Source organism: Oculina patagonica, chromosome 1 (genome assembly GCF_052425735.1).
Source record: "Oculina patagonica isolate OP01 chromosome 1, crgOcupat, whole genome shotgun sequence".
Classification (NCBI taxonomy): Eukaryota; Metazoa; Cnidaria; class Anthozoa; order Scleractinia; family Oculinidae; genus Oculina; species Oculina patagonica.
This window is the reverse complement of record NC_135758.1, coordinates 19,936,362-19,963,914: the sequence shown is the minus strand read 5'-3', so window position 1 is coordinate 19,963,914 and position 27,553 is coordinate 19,936,362. Positions and strand designations below refer to the sequence as shown.

The 27,553-nt window shown below is 37.5% G+C and overlaps 1 protein-coding gene across 1 annotated transcript in view; it reads right to left on the bottom strand.

Moving 5' to 3' along the window:
- The window catches only part of LOC144661141 (adhesion G-protein coupled receptor V1-like), an 87,413-nt gene that overhangs the window by 56,971 nt on the left and 2,889 nt on the right, over positions 1-27,553 (bottom strand). Inside the window, exons 2-29 of the mRNA XM_078521850.1 lie at positions 25,913-26,082; positions 24,779-25,018; positions 24,033-24,137; positions 22,332-22,445; positions 21,334-22,206; positions 20,235-20,499; positions 18,992-19,285; positions 16,923-17,041; positions 16,461-16,544; positions 15,730-15,814; positions 15,122-15,222; positions 14,458-14,614; positions 13,441-13,643; positions 12,386-12,909; positions 12,062-12,294; positions 11,172-11,374; positions 10,480-10,642; positions 10,052-10,106; positions 9,656-9,791; positions 9,068-9,195; positions 7,776-7,901; positions 6,649-6,863; positions 5,873-6,099; positions 4,920-5,226; positions 4,088-4,279; positions 2,797-3,086; positions 1,484-1,901; positions 621-790 (exon numbers count right to left, since the gene is read on the bottom strand). Coding sequence (XP_078377976.1) covers positions 621-790; positions 1,484-1,901; positions 2,797-3,086; positions 4,088-4,279; positions 4,920-5,226; positions 5,873-6,099; positions 6,649-6,863; positions 7,776-7,901; positions 9,068-9,195; positions 9,656-9,791; positions 10,052-10,106; positions 10,480-10,642; positions 11,172-11,374; positions 12,062-12,294; positions 12,386-12,909; positions 13,441-13,643; positions 14,458-14,614; positions 15,122-15,222; positions 15,730-15,814; positions 16,461-16,544; positions 16,923-17,041; positions 18,992-19,285; positions 20,235-20,499; positions 21,334-22,206; positions 22,332-22,445; positions 24,033-24,137; positions 24,779-25,018; positions 25,913-26,080 — 6,195 coding nt within the window. The 5' untranslated portion in view covers positions 26,081-26,082. The remainder of the gene's footprint in view (positions 1-620; positions 791-1,483; positions 1,902-2,796; positions 3,087-4,087; positions 4,280-4,919; positions 5,227-5,872; positions 6,100-6,648; positions 6,864-7,775; positions 7,902-9,067; positions 9,196-9,655; positions 9,792-10,051; positions 10,107-10,479; positions 10,643-11,171; positions 11,375-12,061; positions 12,295-12,385; positions 12,910-13,440; positions 13,644-14,457; positions 14,615-15,121; positions 15,223-15,729; positions 15,815-16,460; positions 16,545-16,922; positions 17,042-18,991; positions 19,286-20,234; positions 20,500-21,333; positions 22,207-22,331; positions 22,446-24,032; positions 24,138-24,778; positions 25,019-25,912; positions 26,083-27,553) is intronic.

The window sequence follows — 27,553 nt, the reverse complement described above, 5'->3', positions numbered from 1 at the left end:
CCAACAAGAAAGAAATCCTTTTTGGAATTAGTTTTATAGACGCTTTTAGTGCTATGTGCGTAGCAGCTATCTTTCGACATTATCGTTCAACATGTCCGAAATGAGCCAATCAAATTCAATGCATACCGTTGTTTGTTTCATGCAAATGAGCCCAAAATTTCAGAAGGTCATACAAGTGGGCTGTGATTGGTGGATTTCTATCCGTCTTGTTTGTTTAGCGGGCGTAAAATAATAAGGAAAAGTTACAACAGAAAGTTACCAAAATTTGTCTAACTTGACGCAGTGCTGGTCAAACGTCTTTTTATGCAGTTTCCAAGTATTTTTTTTTTTCATTGTTACTCATTATTAGCCTAAAGGAGCATGAATAAGCCCTTATAAAACTCAAAAATCTTGATGTAAAATCAATGTGCGAGGAAACCATGTCCCACCCAATTGATGTGACAAAACAAAGGTTGCATAATTCCAGGATTGGAGACATCATTTGTGAACTAAAGGGTCGTTTAAGCTATTAATAAGTTAAAAGGCAACAAACAGTTGAGTTGAACCGAAAATTCCTCAAACGCCACAAAATTTGGCATGCACCACTGAGCTGCAAATTGTCCCAAATCATGCTAACTTACAGTGCCAAAATCCCCAGCAGTTCTTGTGACATTCACAACTGATCCAGTGTGTGGTTCATGGACACTGACTGTGCTTGCTGACAGCTGTACAATCCCATTGGCATTGTCGTTCTTTTCTATCTCAACCTGTGCCACACGTGACGCACCTATTCGAGGGGAATTGTCTGGTGCTGGGTGGTATGAGAAAAAAAATAAAGCAATGAAGAACAATGTAAGAAAACAAACCTGCATAGTAAATGTTGCCTGTTTCTAACAATAAGTCATCAGATGAAGGGGGAAAAAGTGAACTTGAAAGGAAAGGGGAAAAGGTGCAAACATTATTTCTCACAATGTCTCATGTGCATGGCAATATTCCTAGAATTTCCACTCAGATCATTTTTTCCCATTTTGCTACATCTTCACTACAAGGCTAGAATATACTTAGTCCACTACCAAATATTAAATTTGCTTAGTAAGATTTCTTTCAACTGGCAATTTTTTTTTTTACAGCAATTACTTTCTTTTGTTATTTGGACCAGCAAAATCACATAGCTGTAGGTTCGTTCATACAACCCATTCCTCTATTAAGAAAAACCTCAGATTCATGCACAGCGCAAGAAATCCATGTTGAGTTCACACCCCGTCACTAGCACAGTAGCACAAGCCTAGCAGTTAATTGAAAATTTGGGTTTACCAGGTGACTAGTACAAAACATTCATTCAATCATCTACGCATCTCTTCCTTTGATTAGTATATTAGTGTAGTAACTGTTGGTTACTGGAGCAACAGAGTTACAAGAGCAACAGAGCAACAGAGTTACTCGTATTAGCCCAATGATCAGGTTATTTGGCAATGTCTAGAAACAGTCAATGTAAAAGACCTACCAGGAAACACTGGATGCCCGCCGACCAGCTGCACATCAGTTAAATTCACCATGATTGTCTCTGCAGCTTCAGGAATAACATCATCCAGCACCATTAAACTAACAGTGGCATTCTTCTGTCCCTCGTTAAACACAACAGCTCCCATGAGGGGCACATAGTCCTGATTTGGTGAAGCACTTCCACTTGTGGTCCTGTAGTTCACTCTAACAACACCTTGTGTTCCTGACATGCGTTTTATTGTTAAGTTTACAGTCACGTTGTTTTCACTGACATTGAATTGAGAAGGAGAGAATATAAATACGCCATACGGATCATCACTGGCCAAAATTGTGATATTGGACTGTGTTCCTTGATCTGCTAGGCGGCCTGCAGACACATTCCGTAGGTGAACCAGGAAGCTTTCTGCAAGCTCAGGATCCTGGTAAACGATAAAATAAGAATAAATAATCTACACAGTGTTATGATTACTTTGCTATTATAGACAACGGAAGCCTTGATTTTCAAGTTATCAACAGTGTTTTTAAAATAACTGTCAGAAAACTAGACTCTTTCTTGTACGCCTAATTGCAATTAAGTTGTCATAGAAAAAAAGGAAAAGGAAAAAGACAAATAGGAATTAAGCGCATGCATGAAATTTATTCGTACAAACGGCCTGAAAATGCCTCAAAATACGAATAAATCAATTTGACTTGTTACATCATAAAAAGTGGACTCGAAGTTTGCAGATAAAAACTCGTGAGTTTTCTGTAAATGCTACCAGTTATGAAACTACGCTAATTAATTCCTATTTACCTTTTTTCTTTTTTTTCTTTTTTCTATGACGTTATTGCAACTAGGTGTATATTCCGTCTAAATCGCAGCTGGAAAAAGCCTTCCAGATAGTGATTAACCCCCCTCCCCCTCCCAACCGGCTTGTAATTACATGTAGATTCATCACTAGTTGACAATAAATTTCTTCTGACTTCGTGCCTCTACTGTAGACCTTAGTCTGCATTTATTAATTGTTACGGTATGATTAGGTACTTTTGTAGATCTTCACTTCACAACTGCATCTGGGGCTTGCTTAGGGTTTCGTATTGCCTGCTACTGAAAGTTTTACCATCCACACATTTTTTGTGAATCTCTAATTTCTCAGGCACAAAAAACCTTCCAAGAAGTATAAGCCCAACCATGTTTAAACGTCTGTCATGATGATCAGCCCTTCCATAATTAACCCACCAAAAAGTATTTTGAACAAAAACAAGCCAGGGCGTATTACTTTTTACCAGAAGTTTTAGGACAAGACACTGAAGGAATATAAAAACAAAACATACAGCATCTTGTTTGATCCTGATAACAATTTGTGTGGTATTACTGAATTCACTCAGCAAAACAAAGCCATCTGTGTTCTCCACATCATGGGCACCTGGTCCTGACACTTGCCAGTAGACACTTGAGGGACCCAATACACCACGTGTTCTTTGGACTGTCAAGGTTACAGTACTGCCGCTGCCTTCACTGACAACGCGGCTGAGAGAGTCTGGAGCGAAGCTGATGATACCAAAGGCATCATCACTTGGAAGAATTGTCACGTATGCGAACTTTGCAACAGGATTTAGTTCAGCTATAAAAAAAATGTGAATGTAAATAATGTGTAGAAAGAACTGACGGTAAATAAGAAGCTTGCTTTAGAACCATTTACCAGTTAGTGACAGAAGCTCCTCGATGAAAACAAAGCGAGTTCTCCCAGCAAAAGTCAAACCTATGACCTTCCACACGAAGATTGGTTTCTCTAACACTGAGCTACAGGAGACTTGTTTAAACTAGTTAGGAGAACTCAGAAATAGTTTCCAGTAGCTTGTGTAACTACTGTAATAGATATTGACAAATATCTTTCTTATATTAAATAAGCACAAGACTTGCTATATCTACTGAATTTAATTGCTACATCATTTGAAATCTACAGACTGAACTTTAAGTTAATACCAAGAAAAATAATAAAGAAACTGTTTATAAATAAGCTATGTTTTTCGACAAAAGTAAGTAATTATTTAGAATGTGTCTTGTTGTATTAATGTAATTAGCATAATTCAGTGTTGTAGTGTGAGTAAAAATTGTATTTTAGAAGTAGTCATAACAATTTTTTTTCCTTTTGAAAGTGCTGTTTGAAAAGTATGTCCCTGGTAAATAGCCCGTTGTAAATATGTATTTTTGTAATTATCTGTAGTACCTATGTAATTAGCATTGTGTGTAATAATAAAGTTGCATTAAATAAATAAAAAAAATAAAAACAAATACCAAGAAAAATGCTTCTTAATGACATGAGCTTGCTAATGCCAGAGTATGGGGCGTGATCATTCTAATGCTATTGAGCTCTTGTAAGATGCATGCAGTCACTCTATATTGGAGCAGATCACACAGCTTTGCTGGGTTTTCCTTCTTAAAAGCCTAATGTTCGCCACCATTCTTCCATATTTGTATCTAACGTTTTACAAGTTTAAAGACTAACATTCTTTTTGGACCCCGCTTTCCATCTTCTGACAAAAACACAGCTGGTGTTTAATAATTTACATGTATCTGACAGCTAACAACCAAAGCAAAATGCTGTTCTTTTAGAAAACCTACCTCCTCCCTCAGCATTGAAAAGTTCCACCTTAAATTTCTTTTCAAGTTCTGAGATGTTGTCATCAACAATTGCGATGTTAATTGTGCTATTGCGAGAACCAGCAGCAAACTCCACAGCGCCTGTGGTGTCAATGTAATCGTCTGGAGACTTGGCCGTGTCTGCAACAGTCTTCCACTGGCACTTTACATTCCCTGGAGATTAAAAATAACACACTTTAAATAAACAATTTCAGATCTACCAGTACCGTATTATAGGAAATAAACGCCCCATGAAATTAACGCGAATTCGTAATATTCACGTTAATTCACGTCAATTTAAGTTGCGTTAATTATTGTCAACGTTAATGCCACAACACTATTTATTAATAAGTGGTGCGTTGATCCCCCAGACCTTAATTTCACCCCAAATTCTGGATACTGTCCGAACACACATACAACAACTCGGAAATAATAACCTCTTTTCTGCACACTTCTGTTCAATCTTTTCTTTAAAAGATTGAAAGATATGTCATCTGCAATACTTCTAGTTCATTCTTGCTTTCAGAAAACCGGTTCTCGACATCCGTTTTTTTTTTGTACTACAGCCAAAATATATCTTTAGAGACAGAAAACATTTTCTTCATTTCGAAAATTTGCCCCCTTTCTCGAGTTAATTTTATTCATTCAAAATCAATCTTCCCTCCAATTTGGGTTAATTTCAAAGACCTTAATTTCTGAAAATTACTTGTTACCACTCAGCTTATTGAAAATGGCAGTCATCAATCTAGGGAACTACATTACGAGATACTCCTGAATTCAAGTTACTCTGTTAGTATATATGCTGCTGCCTTACCTAGTGTTCCTTGTGCTCGTATCACATAGAGTGTAAGTGTCCCTGCACTCTCCCTGGTGTCAATTTTAAACTGGGCCGATGATGGAAAGATTGTTTCATTTGCAGCTGGAACATGTGACATGAACTGAAGTAATCCATTGGGATTGTCACTTGCTTCTATAGTGATGTTCACTTCTGTAAAGCCGGGCTTCAAGCTTGCAGCACTAGTGGGAGTGCTTCCGTCCATAGGTGAAACTGATGTCAAATTTAGAGTAAAGTACTCATCTACTTCAGGTATTGAGTCGTCATTCACAGGAATTATCAGATCCTAGTGGGCAAAAGACATCAACAATTGAAAACAAGTTCCCACATAAATTTTTACTTTTCTAAGCCATTCCTTCTCTCAACACACAAAGTGACTCGATTTTCGCCAATTTTTGAACTGATTACCCACTATTAATAAGATAATTTTTTTTTTACTTTTTCTATGGTTTTACTTTGGGTATTATACCCATAGGACACTCAAACATTTTTTTGTTTCACGCTTTATTTATTCTTGCCTAAAGTTTACCTTTTTGACTTGATAATGGCATAGTGTAGCTCCCAAACGTCGTCTGCTTTTAAGAGTTTACAGACACCCGCAAAAGGCTGACCTTTCCATAACTTCTCACTCAAACGTTAGATATTATCTATTAATTTAGCAGGTCACGTAGTGGAGTGGACCTAGCCGGATTTTTGATTTGAGCCCCTTTTCTTATCTGGAATTCTGCAATGTAAAAATCCTTTCTCTACTGTATAAATGTACACTTAACCAAAAATTTTCTAATTTGCTGTAACAGTGTAAACATGTGAACCAATAACTCTTTACTTATGGGTCTCTGTTTGCATGTACATCTAGTTGCACTTTGTCACCCGGGGTAGCTACTTGATTATGTATTTTTATAAGTCCCTTTAATTTTTCCCTCTTTACATACCTTCTCATTGTCATTTTCTGCAAAAACCACGCTACCACTGGCCTTTATAAAATCATCTGAGGCTAGCTGTGAGGTTGAAAGCCTAACCACACTCCAGAAGACAGTGGCTGTACCAAACAGACCCTCTTTCCGCTCAATAGTCACAGTAACATTAGTGGACTCGTTAATTGGTATTGGACTTATGGACTTCAAGGCAAACAGCCCATTAGCATTGTCACTTTTCAGGACTAAAAGATAACAAAGAACAAAAATTAACATGTTTCGTTACAAGTTGTCATTGTTGTTGCTCTTCTAATCCAGAAAGAACTGCTGGTTGTTTACCCTAACAACAAGGGCACTCGAACCATGGATGGTGAGACCTTTAAAAGTTTTTTCCCTTTTTGGTGGTTACGTCGGTAAGCACTTATGCCATCGGGTCTGTAAGGCCGTCAGTTTTTTCATGGGAATAACTGCTGACCGCTACGTTGTCAGAACTCTTCTTTAGTGGAAAAAAAGAAGGGCTAAGCCCGAAACATGTGGAACATTGAATTTTTTTCCTTTTTCAGTAGTTAACATGTTGCATTTGCAGCCACAACTGGAAGTAACAGTAACATTTTTCCACATTTTTTTAATGTGCATTTACTGCTGCTTTTCTCAGAAGTAACCAATCACCAACATGATTCCAAGATCCACAACAACTTCTATTTAAAGCATTTTGAGTCCATCAACCAATAGTCTATCCAGTCATCCACATTGTCTAAGTATTGTATACACATTTTCAACAATCATAAGATTACCTGTAAGCCTCATTTTAAACTCAGCAGATGCCGTGTCCAATCTTGCACCACCCAAAGGACTGTACAGCACTACAGTGTATGGTGTGTCATCCTCTGGTGTATTATCATCAACAGTGCTTATTGCTACCTTCCTTTGTGTAACCCCAGGTTCAAAGGTTAAATAGCCATTGACTGGTGTAAGTTCATTGTTATCTTCGGCCATTTCTTTAACCGAGCTGACAAGAAGAAACAAATAGATATGTACAGTTGATGCATCATGAGGTTTACATGTATTATTGTGTATTACCAAAATTAATATTATAAGTAGTAAATAATAGAGATGGTAAATTTTAAGCTTAGTGATGAATAATGAAGATGAATTGTTCAACAATGACAGGAGCATGGGACAAAGAAAAAATCTGAGTCCCCGACGTAAATAATAAAGATGGTAAATTTTAAGCTCGGAGATGAAAAATGAAGATGAATTGTTCAACAATGACACAAGCATGGGACAAAAAAAAAATCTGAGTCCCAGACGGGAATCAAACCCATGGTCTCCCAGATACTATAGTACTCAGTGGCCCAGCTCACCACAAGTCTCTCATAGTTCAGTTGGTTAGGGCGCCCAACCAGTATCTGGGAGGCCATGGGTTCAATTCCCATCGGGGACTCAGATTTTTTCTTTGTCCCATGCTCGTGTCGTTGTTGAACAATTCATCTACAATAATATTATAACTAAGCCAAAACAATTTAGACCGTCATGTTTAGAGCAAATATGAAATTTCCACATTCGAGAGATTCCTGCCTTGGACACAAAATGTGGACACATTGCTCAAGAATTTAATTTAGAAATTAATTCCAGCTCGCCCTTTGGGCAAGCAGCCCTCAAATTTTGCTTGCCTGGGACATTTGAGTGCTTCTCTAACTTCCTTTTTTTGTTAAAAATCATAATTTAGTCGGCAGATGGCTTGGCTGGGCCCTTGCCAATTGGGCAAGTAAGAATAACAAGTTATTTGCCCAGTTTGAAAATCTACTTGCCCCAGACAACCCAAACTTGACTTTTTTAGCCTTGTCTCTTGAGCAGACAGATGTTCAGAGTGTTGACTGTTCAGAGTGTTGACTGTCGTTACAAGAAAAAGAAAACTTACTCTGCAACCAGTACTTCAGGGTATTCTGTAATGTCCTGAATGCATCCTGTAAACTGTGCTTCCGATGTTTGTCCTTTTCCTACTCGGTAGACAGCACCCAAGCTGAATGATCCTGAGGGGATGGGCCTAAAAAAAAGTGGCTTTTAGTATAGAAATACTGCCATAGGTTTAACACCTACAAATCTGAACTTGCACCACAGAAAAATTTAAAATTAATGATAATTCATAATTAATAAAACAATTAATATCAACAAATTTCAACACATGCCCAGTGTGCAAAGAGAGTCCATCCCAAAACAATGGGGCTAGGGACTTTATTACTAATACATGTAATAACTTTGAGTTTAAAAAAAGTATTAGTAAAACTATTGGCTGAGTAGCTACCTGGGATAATTTGCAGTCTCTTATCCTTGATTTCAAAACATTCAAGGCTCATATTACCCTGCTCTTCCTTTGCTAATTTTGAAATCAGATATAGTGTAATCCCGATTTCTCGAATGTCCAAGGGAAACTAAGACTGGATCAAGTAATTGGAGAGTTCAAGAAACTGGGGATAAAACTCATGCAGTGTTGGACTGAGGGAAGACAAACAACTATTAGCACATGCCCAGTGTGCAAGGAGAGTCCTTCCCAAAATAATGAGGCTAGTGGACTTTTCTACTAACTTAGACTTTAGTGAGTAGCTTAAACTTTACATTGCTTGCAGTAACGTTTACTGTTCAAGAAATCGCGGTAAAACTCATGCAGTGTTGGACTGAGGGAAGAGAAACGACTTTTGGTTCGAGTTTTCGTATTTATTCGATTAACCGCCCAACTTCGAATAAGTGCCCACCTCAAAAACGCCCGTGGACCCCCACCCCCTTACAAAAAATACTGAAGTGCACAAGAGGAGTACTTGATTATTATTGACATTGAGGTTGAAATTGACTAAGTACTACCAGAAACGTCCCCGAAGACAAGTTTTCTCGTATTTTACAGAAACTTTCAATGAACAATTAAAATCCTGCTTTGGTGCATTTTCGCGTTTTAATATTATTCATTGTTTTGTTCTAAAATAAACTTACCACTTGCGAGAAATGGTGAAAATTTAATAGCGCCCAGCCTCGAAGCGCCCAGCCTCGAATAAGCGCCCAGCCTTGAATAAGCGCCCACTCTCACGGTCCAAAAATTTAATAGCGCCCAGGGCGCTTAATCGAAAAATACGGTATTTGGAGGTTCAAGAAATCAAGGGTTTGAGAAATCAGGATCCCATTGCACTAATTAAACAAAATAATTTAGTTTTAAGCCCTTACCATGGATTGCCGTTAACTGCATCTCCATCCAAGTAAAACTTGACTTCATTTTTATCCACAGCATCCACAGTAAAAACCACAAAATGCCAGCTATTGTCAGCTATGTTCTTGCCAAAATTCACCTCGGTCTGAAAAAAAAAAAGGATTGATGTCAAAATGTGTTCATTTGAAAAATAAAAAATCCACATGGTGATCATTTTTGATGTTAAACAAAACACTCAACATAGCAGTAAAAAAAGCTGTGTCAATAGGTAATAGCAAAGAAAATGTGCTGTCAATAAGTCTTTTAAATCGTAGCAAAACATTATTTTAGTTATTTACTTTAAAAAAAACTGAATTTTCTAAACTTATAGTCTACCTTAATCTGAATTCCTACTTAAAACCACTATTATACTAAAATGGTATTATTAATCTCAGCTCTTCCTTTAGCAATTAAGTGAGATTAATCAAGAGCCTTCTTCGATAAGTAAACATGGCATCTCTACCCCCTCAGTAAGTACATGTAATCTGTAATGTATATGTGTGGTGTGTGTATAGTAATGGCTTGATTATTCATTTAAAGCCATAATTATAATTTATAGTAATTACCTTGTTTGATAAGTAAAAGAAGTCTGCTGTGGTTGTGGACCCAGTTGTGTTTAGTGCCAAAGCAAAGTTTACCACATTTCCAGCCACATTGGACAACACATATCCATACAGCTCCTTGGTAGCATTCACCCATAGCCTGAAAAGTGTGGGTTATAAAACAGCCAGTTAACAACTGTACATAAAACATCTGCTTGGGAACATTTCTGAAAATCATATTATGAAAGTGCACCAGATTTCCTTACAAATATTGCCCCTGTATCTTTTATGAGCGTTTTACAACTAAAAAAATGTTTCAGGGAAACACATTTTCTTACGAATAACTTACGGACATTTCCTTATGAGTAACTTAAAGTCCCTTTCATAACATCAGAATTTCCAATCCACTGCACTACTCACCTCACACTAAATTTTGATTCTAGGCCAGTTAAACCAGCAACCTCAACAAATGATTCTGTAAAAGAAAAACAATTATACAAATTAAAATGAAAAGGGAAATAACTATATTAAAGACAATGATTTAGCACTTCTACACAAGGGCTGAACAACCATCTTACTTGTACTTGTAAGTTGTCATTAACTTAATTTTCAAGACCTTAACTTTCATAATGTTGATAAACTGCTATGGATGCATTTTTATATAATACACTTTAATACTAACAATGCATTTTCACACAGACCAATTTTCCTGCAATGAAATTTTTAGGACTTGAAATTTCCTTGCAATGAATTTTCTTAAGATGACAAACACAGATTTTTCTTGAGAAAAGTGGGCCGCCGTAGTCAGGCTATGATTTTTAACCAGGTAGGAAACCAGATCACCTTACCATTGTTAGCTCCATCAAAGCAAAACACATAGGTCCCTGTGTTTGGTCTCCGCTGTGAAGGCACACTCTTAACGCCTGACATGACTGACCCAAGAAGAAATAAATCATACGCATTATCTGATCTGGCTAATGATGCAGGAGCAGTCTGAACTTCCCAAGCAACCTGCAACACAACAGCGCAGCACATGTTTAGAACACAATGGTATCCTTTAATCAGTTATCACTTTAGGGTTTTAGCCAGGACTTGAAAAGTGCATTTCCAAAATTTTGAAACCCCAAAATTTGGAATTTTTTGTGCACATGTACCAATTGTTTTCTTGCTGCTTTTCTTCCCATTTTTCTCTGCCTTCTGATTCTCCCTACCTTCTACTCAGTACATCCTTTCTACTGGATGGAAAGGTATTGGTCATAATCAATTGCAGACCCTGGGGAGGAGACCTTGATCATGTACAGGTGTATTGTCCTGTTTCACCACCAATTTTGCACCAAAAAGTGATCATGTAACTTTGTTTGATTAGCTCTCAATATTCAAAATGGACAATCTTGTGGAAAGATCTATCCAAACTGTATTAAGAAGAAATATTGTTTATTATTAAAAAACTTTTACACTTGGCAGTATGAGAGCCTGCTGACTTGCAAAGTGATGATGTCAATTTGGTGGTATATCTGATACCTTTATGTGTTTGTCTTACCCTGACTGTTCCCCAGGAGCCTTGATTCCTTAAAACCGTCACATTTTTGGTGGCAGTAGATTCCATTCCAGGTTCAAAGTCTTCTGGAATGTCCACAGACCTTTCAGCAAACTTAAACAATCCATTTGGATCATCATTGGCAGTGATTGTCAGAAAAGCTTTTGATGGACTGCTGATCCTGCCATCCTCACCAGTTTGAATTCCTAGAAATGATGAAGTTAGCAATGTAAAATGACTACATAGACTGTTCAAGTTTACATAGTTTTTACATTATTGCAGTACCACATCAGAATTCATGAACAACTTTTAAAATGTAGCATGCAAATTTGGTGGAGTCCCAATTAAACTTTTGCCTTCAGGATGGTTTGACAACAAATCTGCTTTTAAAAGAGAACTTCACAAAGAAAAAAAATTTCCTCTGGCACAAAAAGGCCCTGTTTTACACAAGGGTTAGGACAAAGATGATGATGATGATGATGACGACGACGACAACAACGATGATGATGATGATGATGATGATATCATTGACAACGACAATGATGACCATGACAATGGTCTTGACAATGATGATGATGTCTATGAAAGTAATTTGCGTTTGCTTTGGTTTTGCATTACTGCGCTTAGTGATTGGTTCATTAATCTTGCGCCACTTTCTCAGCCAATCAGAACTAAAACCAAAACCAATTGTGTCTCGCTTGCGCACGTTTTCCCACGCTTCATGCCGACTACGTGTATTTGCTTCCAGTTTTGATTGGTTTGGATTGTCTGTGTCCTTTGTTATTGGTCAGAGTGATTACAGCTAATTACTTTGCTTTTTGGTTTTATGACACTCAATTGAAAACTGCTCTAAGAAATATCTAACTAAAACCTATGAAATATATTTAATTTACCTGTTGCATTTATGAGACGAAGTTCAAATGATTCATCTAGCTCAGCAATACCATCTTGAACTGGTGTCAATGTTATAGTTTGGGATGACACACCATTGGCGAATGTAACAAAGCCCACAACATTTGTAAACTCTTGGCCTGGTGACAGTTCTGAGACACCTCCACCGGGCAACAAGCGCACAACCTGCCAGTACACCCTGACCTCACCAAACTGGAAAGGCTTTCTTTCAACACTAGAGGAAAATATTGCAGAAAATTAATACATAAAGAAAACTGTGCCCTACTAGCCACTAATGACAGTAACCCATAAAGTCTGTATCTTACGTAAATTCTGCAGCGGCATTCTCTTCCGTTGTTTCATTTACTGAACTGGAAGCAAACTGGAAAACTCCTGTTCCTCCATCATTGGCCAAAATAGACACAGTTGCAGTAGTTTCATTATAAAGAACTGTGTCTCCTGATGAATTTGTAAGAACGACTTGAAACGTTTCCACTCCCTCTGGGGTACTATCATTGTGCACCCAAATGGACACTCTCTTCTGGAACTCTCCAACATTAAACGTCACATGTCCTGTCTCAGCCTGGTAGTCACCAGATGAAGATGTCGCAGTGCCATCCACTGTTTGATAGAAAACATCCACAATGTTGCTACCATCGCCTCCACGATGAATGGTCAGATTGGCATAGTGACCCTCTCTCACCTGAATTGACACAGGTGAAGCAAAATAGACTGGGTCATCATTCTTGGTGATAATAAGGGTAGCTTCACGCAGTTGCTGACTACCTAACTTTGCAATGCTTGATATGTTGTTCAAGTGGATTGTGAATGATTTGTTTTCTTCAGGAATCTGTGGAAGTAAAACGATCACATGATTTAATGCATGGCTAACTATTAAACTAACTGAAATAATTATTTCATGTATCTTTATTTTAAACATGACAGAAACAAATTAATTTTATGTTACATTTAACAGAAGATTATGAGAATGCTATGATTGGCTAATAGCTAATAACTAATACTGGTAAACCACATGTAAATTACATTAAATAAAACTGACATACCAAAATGTTTTTGCTTTACAATTACATGTATCAGTTATAGGGTTCCAGGAAAGAATAAATACCCACCCCAAGGAACTTTATGACCATCAAAATCATTTTCTTTTGCTAACTTTACAACACTTGAACCTGTGTTATTTAACTTAAAAATGACACAAGTCAATGAAGATTTATCTTGTTTTCTTGATGGATAAAGGTGTGCAAATATTAAAATTCTAATCCTGACAAAAGCAAGACCAATTAATGCTTGCATACTAATTTTTTGTTCAAACAAAAACTCATTTAGCCGTTACATTGTAAAGACGTTATGTAACACTCACACTGTCTGGCAGAGACTGAATGGTTATAAACTTGGAGCTATCTCCAGCCGAGAAGGTGACCTTGCCAGACACTGGAGAGACATCTAGAGATGGATCAGCACCATTATCAGCAGTGATATTCCAGAAAACAGTAACAACACCAAATGTTCCTCTGTCACGGAAAACCTCAAAGCTGGCACTCTCTGTGTTTTCCTTGGATTCATCTGGATTGGCAAAGACAGACACAGGTGTTAACATTACGGTAATTAATAAGAAGCTTAAATTTACCAAATAAAAATAAATTAATATGTCGACTAGCAATTTTTTCCTTGCACCTTTCATTTCCAAACATGATAGATTAATTTCAATTACTGGTAGGTAGGTAGGTAGGTAGGTAGGTAGGTAGGTAGGTAGGTAGGTAGGTAGGTAGGTAGGTAGGTGGGGGGGGGAGGGAGGAGGGAGGGAGGGAGGGAGGGAGGGAGGGAGGGAGGGAGGGAGGGAGGGAGGGAGGTAGGTAGGTAAGGAGGTAGGTAGGTAGGTACATGTAGGGGGTTGAATGGAGGGAGGGAGGGAAGGGGAAACGAAAGGAGGGAGGAAATAGGTAGGTGGGCGGTGGGTGGGTGGGTAGTAAAAGATAGGTAGGTTGTAAGAAGGTAGGTAGGTACAGATGTAGGTAGGTAGGTAGGTAGGTCAGATATGTCCAGGATTGAACGCTAATGAGATGCATGTTCCTCATAACAGGCATCACAAAGTGTTCTCATTAATAAAAGTTCACCAAAACACACCAAAATCTGTCAAATATGAAGTAATATGGAAATGTCAAATATCACAGTCAAACATGAAGTATTTAAACAATACTTGCGTTCAATCCTGGACATAAGTGATGTAGGTAGGCAGGAAGGTAGATAGGTAGCTAGCTACACTGTAGGTGGGTAGGCAGGTAGGTTGATACAAGGGGGTGAGGTAGGTTAAGGTAGGTGGTTGTGTAGGAGAGTCAGAAGATAGATACGCTCATGGCACTCAAGTTTATAAACTTACTGATAGTTTTGACAAGATTTGGAGCCTTAAATCCAACCACTCCATACGGATCATCATTCTCACTAACAGTGACACTGATTGTAATCTGGTTTCCAAGAACCCCTTTCTTTCCAGCAGGTCCTTCACTGTAAAGCTTCAGCATAAATGTCTCATCAATCTGTAAAGACATGACACATGGGTGCCCAAAAATTAATGATGATGTTAACTGTTGTTAAAATATCACCATAAATACACAGGAAGATAAAGATAACATAAACTTGTTTATTAAAAATGGAGCCACAGCTTTCCAAACGAATTCTGCCAATTGCTGCAATTGGCATACTAACCCACTGTAGCAAACAATTGGTTGTGACTAATTAGTCAAAAATGACCAGACGTTTCCAAAGACGAAAGAAAAAAAAAAAAAAATTGTAATATACCCACATGGTAAACAAATCAAAAATAAACTTTTCTTTAGGGACAGATACACTTTATCATTTCTTAAGGTATACATGTTATGGGACACTAATTTTGTGCTACTGCCCTTTGGACAATCTTGCTTTCCACAGAAAGCAAACATGAGCTTTGAACTGTTGTTTCAAGAGCAGTTTTATAATAAATTAAATCACATCTCTATTCAAAACAAACAAACTACCATCAGTTCAATTTTAGTAACAATACCTACCTCAGGAACATTATCATCAATTACAACCACTGGAAAAGACTTTTCTCGTTCACCAGGAGAGAATTCAACAGATGCCTCACTTCCAAAAAAGTCATTGACTCCTGCGATTCAGAAGGTTAAATAATGAAAAGTGATTCACAACAAATTGCTTATAATACAGATTGATTATAATTATACAGTGTGAGACTGAGCTGGAACATCATTATGTACATGTATACTGTGTAGCAAATGCAGTGTCTGACCTTAAATAAATCAGTGCTATGACAAACAATCTTAGACAATAACTGTTGAGTTCCTCTTACAAGTGAAATCGGATGTAAACATTTTATATAAGTCCTGCACACCCTTTCCCTTAACATGCCATCCCACACAATGTAGCTATACAAAATTATCAAACAATTACAATTTTCTCAAAGTTACAATGTAACTTTTGCCAAGACCACACAAAGAGACAGATCTAGCAGAAAATTACAGAACTATGATAACTGTCACATTCATCATTTCTGATACAGTGAATACCAACAGTGCAAAATGACATAAATCAGTGTTGTTGGTGTTGTGGCATCATGTAATGAGTAAAGAAGACAAGGGCAAAGAATAATCGTTACCAGATGGGACCATTCTGAAAACCACAAAACGGGTATCCAATGCAGCACCATGTCTCTCAACGACAACACTGAAGGAACTGCCCTCCTAATAAAAGAAAAGACAAACCTGTTCATTGATCTCTTTTACTAGGTTTGACCTCCTTCTTCTCTAGACACAAACCTTAAGTCCATTACCTAAAAGCTTTTGAGGAGCACTGGTGCTGTTTGCTATACTGTACAAGGTGGTTCTTACTTCTCAGTCTGTGATTCTACATTTCATTCACATGAAAATTATTCAGTAGTACTCTTGCTTGATGCTGGTTACTTCAAAGATATAATTTTTTTGTTTTGTAACAGTAAATAAGGCCATCAGGAACTCTAGGTCTCAACTTAAAAAAGTCAGGTTGATTTTCTCAAGTTTTGTCCTTCTGGACTCATAAAACACCTAAAAATTACATGTATTATGGCTCCCTTCTTCCCAACAACAACAATTTGCTTTATAGCTCCATCTTAATGTTCTAGGTGCATTTCATGTACAAGAAAACCTATTTGCCAATTTTATTACATTTTACCAAAAAGCATTAAAATCCCCATGACAGTGTCCCTTTAAATTCCTACTTGGCCTTCAAGAAAATAAAATCTTGCAAATCAATGAGCAAAATTATGTCAGTATTTTTTTTTTTCGTACAACTTAACCTACTGGCATATAAATTAATTTTTTACACCAATGAAGTTCAAAGTTTAAAACTCACCTGTGTATAAATTGCAGTGTCATTCTTAAACTGAAATGTTCCTCCAGGATTATCGCTCTCCTCAATGGTCACTTGTGCACTGCTCTGTTAACAAAATTAAACAGATAATTGCATGAATTGGATATACATTGTAATTTATCAGTGAGACTAGTTTCTAGAAGTGAATGGTCTTTAGAGAACCGAAAGTCACAGGAAGAACCAGGAAGGCTCTCGAGGGGGGGGGAAGTACTTACAGATAAGTTAGTACTGGTGTGTAGCCACTTTAAAATAGGTACAGCGTGTTTCTCCAGACCTAGTGGACTAAAGTGTTAGCTACTGCAAGGTGAAGTACAACCTTAAGGGAGGTTATGTCATTCCTGCCATGTAATATTCCATGTGTGTAGAACACAGATGTCTAGTGGGAGATGGATTCTTGGTACAATTTTCTTTGTAACAGAAAATGCACAAGCCAGGTATACTTACAGCTCCTGTTTGAAGTCTGTCCAGATCTGACACATTGACAAGGTTAACTGTAAAGATTTCAGCTACTTCGGGCGTATCATCTGGTTTTATTTCAATAGTTATGTTTACCTCATCATGACCTTCAAGAACAAACAATAATTACAATACAATAATTACATTAATTAACATGTCTAAAGAATCAATTGGCATGGCATTTTCATTGCAGGTGGACTTTAATTGATTTACAAGCAGCCAAAATTAATCACGTGTCAGTAAACCTTAGCCTTACTACCTGGCAGTAGAATTAATTTTGAGGAGTAAGAAGACTACAGTATTCAGGACAGGAGAGGTTAGGAAAGTAATTAACAGATGTGGTGGAGAAAACAGTAAGAAGTGGAGTCTTTGAAAGATGGAAAGCAAGAGGTGTATGTAGCGTAATAATTGTTTCAATAATAGTGTCCATAGATAGTGCCAGGGAAGTGCAAATTATAGCCTTTGCTGGCAGCAATAGCCAGTCCTGTTAAGGACAGTATCCCATCTAGCAGTGGACGAGGGGGAGCAATTATTAAGTGGCAGTTTCTCTTAAAGCGGTCCATCGCATTTCGGGTTCGAAAAAAAGTTTTCCCTCAAACTTTGCCCAGTGAACTATCTTAGGTTGTAAGTAAATGCAACGACTTTAGTTTTTAGAAATACGTTAAAATATATTTTTTAGAGCTCTCAACAGTGAAGGCTGCAAAAGGCCTAATTTTGAGCTTGGCCAGAACGAGAAATTTCATAAGTTGACGAGCTCGCCGCTCAAAAACAACCAAACGCACCAAATTATTATTATTATTCCTAAGTTAAGTGGTCCTTCAAAGGTTGGAAACGCATGTTAATTTTGATACATTTTGATTTACGGGTCCGTGAAAATTTAAATATCAGCAACCGTTAGATCGCTTTTTGTGAACATGCAAAAGTATGGTGTCTTCGCCGGCCTTTATTTCACGAGTCCAGACCAGACTATTCTAAATTCCAACTGAATCCTACTAAACAGATGTTAGGAAGCATAATGTGTATTTCATACACATTATGCAAATGAGCTTACTTACTCGCATAAGCACGAAATTTTCGAAGTCGCTGTGGCAAAGGAAGATAAAAAGTGCAAGGTATTTTTATATTTCTATGCTTCCTAACATCTGTTTAGTAGGATTCAGTTGGAATTTAGAATGGTCTGGTCTGGACTCGTGAAATAAAGGCCGGCGAAGACACCATACTTTTGCATGTTCACAAAAAGCGATCTAACGGTTGCTGATATTTAAATTTTCACGGACCCGTAAATCAAAATGTATCAAAACTAACATGCGTTTCCAACCTTTGAAGGACCACTTAACTTAGGAATAATAATAATAATTTGGTGCGTTTGGTTGTTTTTGAGCGGCGAGCTCGTCAACTTATGAAATTTCTCGTTCTGGCCAAGCTCAAAATTAGGCCTTTTGCAGCCTTCACTGTTGAGAGCTCTAAAAAATATATTTTAACGTATTTCCAAAAACGAAAGTCGTTGCATTTACTTACAACCTAAGATAGTTCACTGGGCAAAGTTTGAGGGAAAACTTTTTTCCGAACCCGAAATGCGATGGACCGCTTTAAGAGAAACTGCCACTTAACTCCTAACCACTTTATGTGAAATATCCAAGAACAAGAATTTAAGAATTCCCGGTACAACAGAAAATACCTTTAAGGGAAATGGTCAAAACTATTTTACTCAGACAGAACCCACCACTCTGCAAACAGACAGGTGACCAGTCTCTTCGTGTATCCTACCTTTCCCACCTCTAAAAGATGGTGTCTTGTTTGTATAGCCCCCACTTTATCAGGAGTAGAGTAAACTAAAAAGATTCAAACCTCCTTGTGCCATTTCTCCAGCAATACAAGCTTCATGCACTGAATATGAAAGTCTCAACTTGAATTTTGAGGCCAATAAATTTGTCCATTTGGCTAATCAAACAGGTGGTGTCTTGCATTAAGCCCCCCTACCCCTACACAAGGTGGGTCCTCATTGAGTACACTTGTTATGGCCACTTCACTAAGTAACTTTGGGAATTCTGACTAACCTTCTTCAAACACAACTTCTCCACTCTGTGGTCCAGTATCATTGGCAAAAAAAGTGGCGCTATCACTAGTGATATTCCAGTGCACGACAACCCTGTCTGCAGTACCAGTGCGTCTCACTGGCAGCTGAATTAACAATGAAGAGGGACCTGATGGCTCCTGAACAGAAACAGTTTGGTGTGCTGTAGAAAATCCAATTTCCCCATTGGCATCTTTTGATGTTACATTGAGGAATGCCGCAGATCTGCTTCCAATCCTTGGTGAAGAGGGTGCCACTGAGTTTATTAATGGTGAGGCTGTTGAAAATAATTCTTGGCATAAGTGAAATTCAATGATGTGATGCTGGTAGATTGGTGCTATGAATTTAATATTGTTTAATTAGAGGTGAATGTTTCATATCAAAAGTACAGGTGTAGCTTTCATTGACAAAATTGATACATTGTATTGTATTACATTGTAAGTATTTTTTTCCTTAAAAATTAATATTATATATATCTTACTTTTGGTCAAAAGGTACATGTGATGTAACTGATTATCAATGAGAATAGACCAGTTTTTATTTTTAGTAGACAAGTACCTTATTACATTTGTACATGAAATTTTCTAAAGAATTTTTCCCTAAATGAATCATAAAAAATGGATTCCACAAAAAGACAAAAAAAAATAAATATAATGAAAATAGGAATGCACAAATTAATTTGATTGTAAATAAAAACATGAAGTACAGTACATTCCAAGAGGTGGGCTATAAAGGCCTGAAGTTTATGGAAATTTAGGGTCACAAGTCACTAATTTTATTTTAGTCTCAATGGCAACTCAACCTTCATGCCAGAAAATGTACAGACAAAATACAGTACATGTACAAGTGAGCATGTTTAACAACTAAAACTGATACAACTGTACATGTATATACTGCACTGTCACTTCTGATGTACACATGTATTGTAAAACTCCTCTGTCAGTGAACATAATGTGAATACTTTTTATTATAACAGTTGTAATTCCAGAAATCTGATTTGGTGGAAGTACATGTAAGTTCAAATCAGGTTTCTACTGTATATAGAGACATGGTATTCTGTGCCAATTACTGCACCCAAGCATTACAAAATTTGGTATTCTATTTTCTTGATATATAATCAAATTCTCCCAACTAATACTTAACTTGTCTGACACAGAGAGACTTTATGGGGAAACATCAGGAATTGAACTGAAGGGTTAAATACATGTACACATCACATCACTTGCCTCCACTCTGTAATCTGACAGCCGTCAGCTCAGCTTTGAAAGTAGACCCAAGCTTAATGAATCCATCATTAGCGATCTGCACTGTCACAGAGATGCTACTTGTGCCCGCAGCTATTGATACTACATCTGGATAAGTAAGACCAACTTCATTTGAAGGGCTGTTACTTCCAGGCAGAATGTAGACAACACTAAGGTTAACTGCAACATCTCCCACTAATCCACCCGTTCTAGTGATGTTAAGGTGTAGTTCACGGGGCACACTGTCCTGTGTGACAGAAGGATTTAAAAACAATTCAAAAACAGAAGAAATTTACAGTCTAATCATAATCCTGCTTAATTCACTACCAACTCTCACAGAATAGGCATCTGTTGATGAGAAACTTCCGTACTAGTGGCATGCATGCAGCACAAGAGAAATCCATACTTTGTGAAACTAAAGATGCGCTTCTTTTCATTAGACATGTTTTGGTGATTGTAATTACATTTTCATGTACAGCTGAGCTGCAGAAAGACCACCAAATTGAAGATGCACTTATTTTTAGACATGTTTGGCATGTTGTTGGGCCATTATTTTACAGTCCAATTTTAGTTTATTACAAATTGACAACACGATTGCTACTTAAATAAAACACTAACCCCTTATTTTCATCTATCTTATGTTTATCTTGCCCACTCTTTTTTCCTTTGACTTATTCTTCATTATTATTTTGATATAAAAAATGTGTTGCTCTGCCACTAAATTTAGCAATAAAAAATCATTACAAAATCTAAGAATCAAACAATTTTAGACAGTCAGAGTCAGACTTACAGTACATCAACCCTCCAAGTTTATTTTTTTCCTTAGTGGCCATTTGGCCACCAACTACTTAAGTTTGATCGCCAGTGAAAAGTTTTAGTCACCAAATTAAGCTGATGCTTTCAATCATTCCTCTCAATTTTAGTCGCCAGGCTGGCGACCTTGGTTCAAATTTAGTCGCCAGCTCCAAAATTTTAGTCGCCATGGCGACTAAATTGGTCTTAACTTGGAGGGTTGTACATACGTAGTTATGTACATGTGATGTTTGAAAATCGTGCATTCAAGTACAATACAGTCACTTACCATGCTGATTGTCTGCTTATTATCTGCAGCAAATTCAATGACTCCATAAACATCATCACTGTCACGCACAAAGAAATTAGCCCTTTGTGCTGACTGTGTGTTTTTAAGTCTTGCACCACCAGTGATGTTATAAAGCTCTATGCTATACTCTTTAGTCTCTTCTGGGACAGAATCTGGACGGACAGTGACTTGAAATGACAAACGATTGTCTCCTTGGGAAAATGTTAAGACTCCAGATGTTGTTTCAAAAACTGAGTTTGCATCACCTTCAAGGATTTTCCAGGAAACTGTGACCTCACCAAATGTGCCAGCACTGCGATTCACATGAAATGTACCAGTTGTTGAACCTGTGTCTTCATTCAAAATGCGTGGATATTGGCCAAATGAAATAATTCCGTGTTGATCATCGTTTGGTGACAGAACCACAGTAGCCAGGCCAGGTGGTTTGATGTAAACATTCTGGCTTTCATTTACCAAATGGACAGTAAAATTCTCTGCTTGCTCTGGCACAAGGTCATTGATTAACCGAACGGTTATCTTCTTTTTTGTTTCACCAGATTGAAAACTCAATGTACCACTACTGTCGACATAATCCTTCCCTGCAACAGCAGAACCTGAAGCAAGATACCAGTCGACACTTGCAACCTCATTGACTGGCCCAATTTCAGTAATGCCATCACTGCTAAGTCCTCGGGAAACTTCAATCTCAACAGTAGACTGATTCTCAGGGACTGTCACCTGTTTAACTGGAAACTCTAATGGAGCATCATTGGCAGGGATTTTGACAATAACTTGGCTAGCACTTTGTTCCACAGTAGCTCCCCCAGTTGCTGATTCCAAAGTCAGGGTAAAGGATTCTTCATTTTCTGCCACCTGTAGATTGAAGTCAGTAAATAATTAATTAAACACTGATTAATTTATGAAATCTCAGTTTTGAGACTAAGCTCTTAACATGAAATTTTGAAGTGCAACAAAGTTTTTTGTCTATATGTACTTACATTTTCCGGCTTTACTTGGATGGGAAGATCTGCCATGTTCTGTCCATCTTGAAAATCAACTGTTCCACTGGTCCTTTCAAAGTCATCTACTCCATTGTTGGGTCCACTTGTAACCTACCAAACATAGATTAATTGATTAGAAGTTATTCAGTGTATTTGTAGTAAATACATCGTAAATACAAATATAAATAACTAGAGAACATTATACAGTAGCTAGGTGATAAAACAAAGAAGAAGCCAAAAAAAATGCCTGCACTGAGACAAAGAAAAATACAAAGCAAAGACTTTGGAACTAAGAGTTCAAACCCAAACAAATGTAAAACACAACATTCTGTCTGTAGACATGCACACGGATACTGTCTTATGATACTGCAGTGTATATACTAGGTCGTAAAGTGTGATCATCCGGGTGAGAGTGTTGGTGACTGACGTTTCAACAACCTGAGTGGAAGTAATCTTCAGAGTCAAGTGAAAAGTTGTTGTCAGTCGATGATATCGATGTTATAAGTCTGGTCCATTGAAATTGATCGGTCAGTTCAGCCGTGATGTTATTGGCTGTAAGACTCATGAAAAGTTTGTCGACAGAAATTGGTCATACTGGAACCAGTAGTGCGATCGGTAGAAGACATTTAAAGAAGATTTTTAAGCCGATCTGTTTTTCTTTTCTAAATTTTCGGTGACATCTGTTCACCTTCATCAGAGTTATTGAAAGTTTGTTGGAGCTCGCGCTACCAATCCGTGCGTTAGTGCGACATTTTAATTTTGAATTAACAGCACATAAACGCGAGGAAAAGCTTTGCGTTCGTTGATAGCATCTCTGTCCAAAGTGGAGTGCCACGACTCCAAGAAAAGCCTCTTGCTGTAATTGGCTACACCACGCTCGAGGATCTGGGCGTCCTTAGGATGGATGTTATGTTCCGTTGACTCAGCATGCTGTTTAATTGCTGATTCGCTATTGCTCGCGCGGCCTGGATCATGTTCGGCTCCGCGCGAGGACCACGAGCGCTTGCTTTTTGGTCAGTTTCGATCCGTCTATTGTTAGTCAAATTAAGTTGTTCTGTTTCGTCTATTGTTGGTCAAATTAAGTCATTAGAACTGTTAGCAGTCCGTTTGTCGGTTCTGTTCAAGTCGTGAATAAGTTGTTTGTAAGGAGCCGGTAGTTGTTCACTTCATTCTGTTGATAAGCATCTGTTCTAAGTTTGCATACCAGCTTTCCAGGGTCAGTTGTTGAAAAAAGTTAGTACTGCAGGTTAAGCATTCAGCAGAGTCCCAGTCGATTTTGTGGTTAGTAAGTCGATGGTGTTCAGAAATGTGATTGTTGACATCACCATTTCTGGTTGCTCATTTATGTTCAGTCAGTCTTGGGGTAAGATTTCTACCGGTTTCTCCGAAGAAGGAGGCCTGGCAGTCGGAGCATAATTTGGTCTTATAAATCGCTCCCTGTCTGTCGTTAGTGTATATACTGTAAATATGTTGTGGTTTACTTTGTAAATTTATCGTTGGTTTAAAATTTTTTAAACCAGTTTCAATTGATTTTTTTTTCTCATTGTCTCATGTCCATTATCATCATCTGAGACAAAGGAAACTAAAAATCAAACAAATTGGTTTGAGAAATTTTAAACCAAAGACAAAATTAATTTAAACCACAATGCATACATTTCAATAAAAAAAAAACATTTCAATACAAAAATTGTTACTTACCCTCCAAGATACTTGCACTGTACCAATCAAGCCAGCCTTGCGAGTTAGCTTGATGTTTCTTGTGTTAACTTGTCCTGTCTTTTCATTGACCACAAGTGGACCAGTCTATGTGCAAATAAATAAATTTAAACTGATCAATGCAAATCATATGCTGGATGCAAGGATTTGTAAGCACAGAAGTCTGGCAAAGCTTGCCATAAAGAATTTTTTTTCCATACAGCACTTCTTGATTTTTAAAATCTTAAAACTTCCAAAAACACTTTCATTGAACATCAGTGATATCAGAATCAACAATTTAGTTATTTCATTGAACATTGTATGTTCTTTTCACTTCTGGCATCTATTTCTAACTTTTTTTCATGGCCAAAAATTTATATAGTTAACAACCTAAAGCAACCTTCCAAGTTAAGACCATTTTATTTGCCATGGCAACTAAAATTTTGGAGCTGGCGACTCAATTGGAACTGAAGTTGCCAGCCTGGCAACTAAAACTCAAATAAAACTGAGAAGAAGGATTGAAAGTGTGAGCTTAATTTAGCAATTAAAATTTTTCACCGGCGACCGAACTTAAGCAGTTAGTGGCCAAATGGCCACTAAGGAAAAAAATAAACTTGGAGGGTTTTAAAGGTAACTTAACAGATGTGTCAGACTTGTACAAGGCAATTATTACCAGTTTTCCCAAGTAATATGTACATGTACTAAAAACTACAGTGCACTTGACATGTCATCAGGTGATTCAGACATACCTCATTAAACCCGACGATACCAAACGCATCATCATTGGCTGATATTGTTAAGTATGCCACTGACGGTGCTACAACTGATCCACTTCCTTGACTCACAGTCAGTTCAACAGCAAATGTTTCATTGGCTTCCGGGATAGCGTCTTCTGCTATTGTATATATACAAGATGCAGAGGCCTGGTTCGCTTGAAATAAAGCATTCTGTGTGAGGCCAATCACGTCAGCTTGAGCAGAGGAGTTCATCTAAAAAAAAAAAAACAGAACAAGATTCATTAAAGAAGCCAACCAAATGCAATTACTTCCTAAGACTTGAGATGCATGTGTAAGTGTCGGGAAAAAAATTTAACAAGTGACAGCACCAAAGCGAAAAGGGTAGCCAAATCCGTGACAAATATAACCCTGGACTGGACTTGGGGAACAGGGATAGCGCAGTTGTGAGAGCGCTTGCCTCCCACCAATGTGGCCAGGTTCAATTCCAGCCCACTGACCTATATGGGTTGAGTTTGTTGTTGGTTCTCGTCCTTGCTTTGAAGGTTATTCTTGGTTTCTCTGGTTTTCCTCCTACCACAAAAACCAACACTCCAAATTCCTTAACATGCTCATGAGCTTTTCTGTGTAATGTGGGTAAATACATGTAATTTGCATAACATCCCATTCATGGGGGAGTAGAAATACGCCTACATGTAGTTGTTACATGTACATGCTATGGAAACCATGATATGCTCTGGCAGCATGAAACACCAAGTGGCGTAAAATTGAGAGGCCACCTATTATAAGAAATCAACTCAGTTTCTTATTACAGCAAGGCGCCCAAATGTGTGACCACTTTTAATTTATTCACATTCTTTCGTGCAGATTTAATCCAATCAAAAGCCATGGATAGCTTGCAGTTGACTTCTGATTGGATTAAATCTGCACGAAAGAATGTGAATAAATTAAAAGTGGTCACATATTTGGGCGCCTTGCTGTAAAGCGACTACATAAAAAAATGTTTTTACCTTTTGTAGCCATTGAAAACAAAATAAGTAAAGCCTCTCATACATTTATGTGACTATTTCTCAGCAACATCTTTGGCTTGACAAAAACAATACCTTAAGATCATTCAGTTTTACTTTTGTTGCTACAGTGTACCCTTACCTTGCATGTCAGAATCACTTGGCCTGCCAATGATCCTGTCCGAGAAATGTCAAAACGTGCCTGGGTAAATGCTGCTTCTTCCACCGTTACATGAGGGTTGCTAAATTTAAAATTACCATCACCAGCAGCACTTGCCAAGAACACCAACAGAGCCAAGAGATGATACATCTCTGGAGTAAAAAAAAGCAAAATAGAAAACGTGAAAACCAAGACAGTTAAAACATGATTTCTTGAACTCTTTGTTTCTCCAACCAACCTCCCAATTACTTTCTTTTGAATTTGCTTCACTGAGTCAAACACTAAAATTTTACCCCTTATTTGTTTAACTCCAAATCATTTTAAACTTGTTTCTCTTAAGGTGGCTCAACTGGATTTTCTAGGGGTAACACCGCTCAAGTTTGAGAATTAACTCCGTCCCCACTAAGAATGCTATCGAAAAACAATCACCACAGTTGTATTAGATAAAGATGAAATTTTTTTATGAACAGTGTTATATTGACATCGGAGTTGCCATAGCGACGAAATGACGTCATTGCGTTTTTTACTTTCGCTCGTATTCCTGGGCACAGGGAGATTTTTTTCGGAAATCGCTCAAAGGAGCTTAAACCACACATAGCTGCCTCGATGTTGGCAACGTTTGAACAAATTCTGTGAGAGCGTTTTCGAAATATTTGAGGATGAAGTTTTGGGGGCTATAAATACAGTCAAAAACATACTAACGAGAAAATGGGAAAATATCTAAAGTAAACAACGCGCCTGTGGATTGCAGTTTCATCGTATAGTAATTTTATTCCATTTAAAATCGTGTGTAAACAGTGGTGGAGATTGCTTTGGTCGATTGCGAGAAAAACGAATTTGACGAGCGTGCGTTCTGGTGCTCTTGTTTCCATTTTTGTTTATAATTTGGTCTATGCCTACAAAAGTGATAATAAATTAAAAACCGCTCGATGAATTTTTTTTAAAATTTTACAAACCCGAGGTTTGTCATCAATTGTTATAGCTTGCAAGTTTCAAGCTCATTGAAAACATTTAAGGCAACAAAATTGAGCCTCCAATATACTGATTTTTTCTCGCAGATTTCGTGTTTACAAGCGAATGTCCTCATTATTCACGGGTATTGTTTTCAATTTTCATATCTGCGTGCACGAATGCAGCAAAAAATTCATTTGCATTAAACAGGACGCTCGATTGCTTTACCAAATTTTTTCCGAAGCATGCTAATCTACCTTGAGATGAGAATAGCAATGACAACATCTTCAGAATGAACAAAGAAGCCCTTGACATGCACGACTGTATTACAGCTAAATAGCCCGACAAATGTTGTTGCAATTTTTTTAGCAATATAAGCATGCATGTTTCGGAAAGCAGTCGAGCGCCCTATTTAATGCAAATAAATTTTTCCGCTTAAGTTGTGCACGTGGATATGAAACTTGAAAACAATACCCGTGAATATTGAGGACACTCGCTTGTAAACACGAAATTTGTGAGAAAAATCAGTACATTGGAGGCCCAATTTTATTGCCTTAAATGTTTTCAATGAGCTTGAAACTTGCAAGGTATATCAATTGATGACAAACCTCGAGTTTGTCGAATTTTTAAAAAAATTCATCGAGCAGTTTTTAATTTATTATCACGTTTGTA